A 6301-nucleotide genomic window follows, 5' to 3' on the forward strand; every position below is an offset into this window, starting at 1 on the left:
TGGTACTTCCATTCGCTTGATTAATTGCAGTTTGCCTGATAATAATAAGGATATGACTCCATTGAAGAACCTTGTCCAAATTATGCATGATTGATGATTCATTTACACATTCATACCATTTGTCGAAAAATGTTGATTTCATAATTCTTTGCTGTGTCATGTATTGTTGAATAAATGTAAGTATCCAGAACGTGGATTGGCTGTACCAACTATGATTGCTTGTTGAGCGCTATTTGAAATGTCATTATTTGTTATGGTCTTCTATGTAATGTACCGACTACCATTGAACAAATATTGTAATATCAACATTTTCTCAAATATTTCCTTTTTCTTTTTCAAGATGGGCAGGCGCGGTACACAGCGCCTTTGTGGTGTAGTAGACTCATGTTAGCAGACATGACCTGTGGGTATCAATGGAAACAAAACTCTTTGCAGGTTTCACATGTCCTTAGGAATCTTGAGGTAAACAATACTAATAGATTAGGCCGAGAAAGCTAGTTAATCTTTTCACCGGTACGGATATGTGCTATTTAACCAAATCAATTTGTTGGTACTGATGACCGCTAGTAGTTAACTGCACATCTATGCCAATAAGCATCCAATGGGCTGCTCCCTAATTTTTATCACAAGACTCGAGACACCATTGCAGCTGGCAGTCTTTGTGGAGTGTGCTAGCTGTCTAGCCATAGACTGCATTGTTTTTTACACAAGCAGGGGAGAGGGGCTTTGGTAACTAGTGCTGTTTGCTCTTGCTACAGTCGTATACTCCTATACTCCTGCTTGGCTCCAGTATGCTGGTGGTATTGTGGATCTGGTAAGACTTCAGGAAATCAAGAAATTTAAAGATTTTGTTCGTTCCATTCATCTTCTCCAGTTAATCAGAGTATACCTCTACTGCATGCAGGGAAAGTTTTGTCTCAGTCGATTGTGTTGGACATTCCTATTGCTCCACAGATCACTCATGATAGAACTGATCCTCCGCCGCTCTCATCGATGTCGTATCACTCTCATCAGTGGCGTATCTGTTTAGTTACTGGCATAAGGTATGTATTGGGTCTCAGTGTTCTGCACATCTGGATCTCTAACGCAGTGGTACTCTTTTGTTCACTAGTTGATCGATAATCTTCTATTATGTATTGCAGGTGTAGCAGCATGGTTTTCTAATGGTGATTGACCGATAATCTTCTATTAACCATTTTTATTCTAGCTCGGGCTCAATCTTACGAGATGTTATGAGTAGCTGTGGGCTGACTATCGGAGTAAACTGTGTCTTCAAAATGATAACTATTGAATTTTATTATTGACGATTTTTCCTTGCTGGAAGACTAGTTTGCAAGGTAAGACTTGCTATCATACTCAGATCTTGCAACTTTACTTTCATGAGTACAGTGTAACAAATTATCACGATTTCATGATTTAGGGTTAAGTTAAGATAGATCTGACAAATAAAAATATATAGCTGGATGATTAATCTCTATATGTTGTAACTCAGTGCATCTTCAAAATGATCACTATTGATTGTTGTTATTGATGTTTTTCCTTACTGGAAGACTGGTTTGTTAGGTAAGACTTGCTATCGTACATCAGAGCTTACAACTTTACTTTCATGACTACAGTGTAATAAATTATCATGATTTCCAGTCTAGAAACCGACTATGGATTAAGAACTTAAGTTAGGCCTGAGAAACAAAAATATGTAGCTGACTCAGTGCAACATTCGGTGTGTAGTTCCAGCTGCCATCTGATGGCTATTCAACTGAGCAAAACAAAATAATTTTAACATACAAAACTAAAACACATGTTAATCTGCAAGCACAAGCAGATAAACTGCATAGCTTCAATTCTAAATTCGTTAACTATCTTCTATACCAATATATATTAGAGAGACATTTGTCATTGTGAAAGCATATTAACATACATAGTGTATTCATTTTCAGGCTTCACTTTTTGCCATTCTCTGAAACAAGTCACCCTGGTATTTTTTGGTGGACCTCCCCCTTGTGCATGCAATTTCATTTGTTTGATGGCAGCCGTTCTAGCATGTTTACTTGGATCATGTGCCAATAAGTTGAAAGATATCATTATTGATGAAGCCATATTAATCCTAGGGGTGGAAAAAGAGGTCACAGAAGTACTGCGACGAGTAGAACTAATACGGTGTTGCATATATGATGCTGAGAAAAGGAGGATAGAAGAGCGAGCAGTAAACAATTGGCTTGATCAGCTGAGAGATTTTATGTATGATGTTGAAGAAATCTTGGACGTGGCTAGATGTAAAGGAAACAAGCTACTTCCTGACCACCCTTCATCATCATCAGGCAAATCAGTTGCATGTAAAGGCCTTTCTGTTTCCTCTTGTTTTTGCAACATTGGGCCACGCCATGATGTTGCTGTTCGGATTAGAAGCCTCAACAAGAAGATAGAGAACATTTTAAAGGACAATATATTTTTAACATTCAAAAGTAGTACAGAACCTACTGGAAATGGCCGAACATCCAAAATGATAAGAAGTTCCAACCTTGTTGAGCCCAACCTTGTGGGAAAAGAGATTATACATTCTAGCAGGAAGTTGGTGGACTTAGTTCTTGCATGCAAGGAATACAAGTCATACAAGATCGGTATAGTTGGAACAGGCGGAGTAGGAAAGACAACACTAGCTCAGAAAATATACAATGACCAAAAAATAAAAGCAAGCTTCCAGATGCACGCATGGATATGTGTTTCACAAGACTACAGTGAAGTGACTCTTCTTAAAGAGGTTCTCCGGAATATTGGTGTGCATCACGAGCAAGGTGAAAGCATAGCTGAGCTGCAGAGGAAGCTTGCAGAAACAATTGAAGGGAAGAGTTTCTTTCTAGTTCTGGATGATGTGTGGCATTCCAACATATGGACGGATTTATTAAGACCTGCATTACATGAAACAACTGCCGGAGTAATATTGGTAACCACAAGAGATCATCAAATTGCAATGCGAATAGGTGTACAACATACCCATCGAGTTGATCTCATGTCAGTAGAGGTGGGATGGGAGCTACTTTGGAAGAGCATGAACATTGATGAAGAGAAAGAAGTGCAGAATTTAAGAAACACAGGGATTGAGATTGTCCGTAAGTGCGGTCACCTCCCTCTTGCAATCAAGGTTACCGCTAGTGCTTTGGCAAGCAAAAATCTAATGGAGAATGAGTGGAAAAGGTTTTTGGACAAATTTGCTGGCTCCCAGAACATGCTCTCGGATGAAATACAAGGAGCTTTGTATCTAAGCTACGATGAGTTACCACATCGTCTGAAGCAGTGTTTCCTTTATTGTGCTTTGTATACTGAAGATTCTATCATTCGTCGTGATGAAGTTGCCTGGCTATGGATTGCTGAAGGCTTCATCGAGGAGCAGCAAGGCCGACTACTAGAAGACATAGCAGAAGAGTACTACTACGAGCTAATACATCGGAATCTCCTCCAACCAGACAAGATAATGTTTGACCAGGCTAAATGCAAAATGCATGACCTCTTAAGACAGCTTGCTTTAAATATATCAAGAGAAGAATGTTTTGTTGGAGATGTTGAATTATTAAGGGGTGAAAATATGTCAAAACTGCGACGTGTTACTGCTGTCGCAGCTAATAGGGATATATTAGTGTTGCCTAGCATGGATAAGGTGGAAGTTAAGGTGAGGACTTTCCTAACTGTTTGGGGTCCACAGAGCATTGAGGATACATTGTTCAAGAGATTTCTGCTTCTTCGTGTTTTGGTACTGAATTGCTCACTTGTACAAAGCATTCCAGAATATATAGGCAAATTGATACATCTACGCCTACTTAATCTAGATCACACTGGCATATCTCATCTTCCAGAGTCTGTTGGCTCCCTAAAGAACCTTCAAATACTTTGCTTGTCATGGTGTGATGATCTGCACACTCTTCCTTCAGCAACGACCCTGTTGACCAGTTTAAGATGTCTTGATCTTTGTGGCACAGAAATAAATCGGGTTCCAAAAGGCATAGGGAAATTGAAGCTCCTCACATATTTAGGAAATTATCCTGTTGGTGATGGAAGTGATGGATGGAGGTTGGAAGAGTTGTCTTCTTTCTCGCAGATGAGGCGTCTTTGTCTTATTAAATTGGAAAGAACATCTCATTGTAGTACAAATGCAGTGCTGGCAGACAAAAAACGTCTAAAACAACTAATACTAGATTGGACTGAATGTGGAGAGGGATCATATTCAGAAGGAGATGTTAGCAATACTGAGAAGGTATTTGAGCAGCTAATACCTCCACACACCCTGGAAGAGCTATCTATCAGAGGATTCTTTGGTCGGCAGTATCCCACCTGGTTTGGTACCACCTATTTGTCTTCATTAATATACTTGAATCTCATATATGTACGATCATGTGTGGAACTTCCACCGATCGGGCAGCTGCCAAACTTGAAATTTCTGCAAATTGATGGAGCACATGCAGTTACCAAGGTTGGACTTGAATTTGTTGGCTGTAAGAATGGTGATCATGTGTGTGGTGAGTTGGTTGTTTTCCCTAAACTTGAATTGTTGATCTTCAATGATATGCCCAAGTGGGAGGAGTGGTCTCTTTTTGAGGAAGTAGCTATTGCTGATGTGATGGGAGAGGAAGGAGCTGCTGACATGCGAAAAGAGGTTGCACAATCTGCAAATTTGCAGCTGCTGCCTCGTTTGGTGAGTTTGCAACTAATGGGTTGCCCAAAGCTGAGGACTCTCCCACGACAGCTTGGAAAGAACACCGCCAGCTTGAAGGAGGTCCATTTAATTCGACTAAACAACTTGAAGGCCGTGGAGGATCTCCCACTGCTCTCCGAGCTCCTTGTTATTAGGAAATGTGAAGGCCTGGAGAGGATCTCCAACCTCCCTCAAATCACAGACCTGCGTGTACGTCGTTGTCCGAACTTAAGCCATGTAGAGGGGCTGGACAGTTTGCATCGGCTGGGGCTGGGCAAGGATATGCAAAAGACCCTTCCCCGTTGGGTGCCTGGGCTTCAAGAGCAGCACCAGCGGCATCATGCCGAACACCTGGACGTGTACACGTATTCTACCAGTTAAATGGAGGTATATATGAGCACAGCATACTGGTTGGATATTTAGTATTTTAACTTTGATTCTCTCGACCATGATTCATATCTTCTAAGACGTCAATTTTCTGCAGCCTCAGCAGATAAATGCATAAATTTTAATATTTGTTTAGTTGTGTATGCTTAGATCTATTTTGCTTGTACATACTCCAAAAGAGTTTTATTTAGCAAATTGCAGGCAACAAGTAATTGTCATAAAATGGTGCTCTAAGTTACGTACGTGTTTCCATTCATCTCTCACAAAGATGCATTGGAAACTCGTATTCATAGTCGTCCTCTTAGAGTTTATAATATTGGCATCTCCATGAACAGATATGAGTAGTAGTAGTTGTTGAGGCACTGATCTTCTATTCAGGCAAACTGTACAAACATTGTAGCTATACTCATTCTAGATCTCAGCATTTACAAATTGTACCAACTTATTTGTGATTTTATTCTTGTTTTGCCCACTTATAAACATTAACATTTTGTGGATGCATGCCTCAGGCTTATGTATGTGTAACCATATTAATTGCTTGTCAATTGTCGTAGCTAATCATTCTGGTCTCTTTCGTTGCAGCGTGGCTTCGCAAAGCATCAGACATACTACTAAGTTGAGGTAGCCTGCCATTGTTGAAGATGCGCAAGTACCATGATGGATGTGTAACGAGCTGGTGAAGAAAGAAACTGTCCTGTTTTCCTTTGGGCATGTGCCCTGGAAATACTGTACCGAGTTTTGGTTTGTTTATTTCTGAATTTGGGCCAGAGGCCTTTGCTGTACTGAATCTCCTGCCTGTGTGGTATTGTTTCACTTATTTATTTCTCAACTTGGGGCTGCTGGCCTTTTGATGTACTTAAACAGTGTGGCATGGTATCGTTCTTTTAATTGAACCAGTGGATATGGCTGCATGCATCGCTCAGATGCAGAGGCCGGGGGTAATCCTCCTTTTCTAAAAAAAAAATTGAACCTGCTGCTGAGTGAACACAGCGAAGATGGGCGCAATGCGGTGAATGTCGTTGTTGCCTAGTTGGCTGAAGGGCGAAAGGCCACTACCGCAGACGCGCTCAACTGCCGACGGGCTTTGGGCCTATGCCAACGGCCTAAGGCCGTCGGCTTAGAGGTGCATTCCGGTAGTGTATCTGCGGGTGAAGCGTGAAAGTATGAAGGGCAGTCTCTGTTCCCTGCTGCAACGGAGCTGAAAGAAGATCGAGGAGACCGCAGAAGCTG

At 41.0% G+C, this 6301-nt stretch overlaps 1 protein-coding gene across 1 annotated transcript; it reads left to right on the forward strand.

Moving 5' to 3' along the window:
- Positions 1 to 1963: 1963 nt before the first annotated feature.
- On the forward strand, positions 1964 to 5801 carry LOC119280780 (putative disease resistance protein RGA4). Its single transcript, XM_037561510.1, has 2 exons — positions 1964 to 5071; positions 5654 to 5801. The coding sequence occupies exon 1, from the start codon at positions 2024 to 2026 to the stop codon at positions 5063 to 5065; it is 3042 nt and encodes a 1013-aa protein (XP_037417407.1). The 5' UTR covers positions 1964 to 2023; the 3' UTR covers positions 5066 to 5071; positions 5654 to 5801.
- Positions 5802 to 6301: the final 500 nt, after the last annotated feature.

Source organism: Triticum dicoccoides, chromosome 3B, assembly GCF_002162155.2.
Source record: "Triticum dicoccoides isolate Atlit2015 ecotype Zavitan chromosome 3B, WEW_v2.0, whole genome shotgun sequence".
NCBI lineage: Eukaryota > Viridiplantae > Streptophyta > Magnoliopsida > Poales > Poaceae > Triticum > Triticum dicoccoides.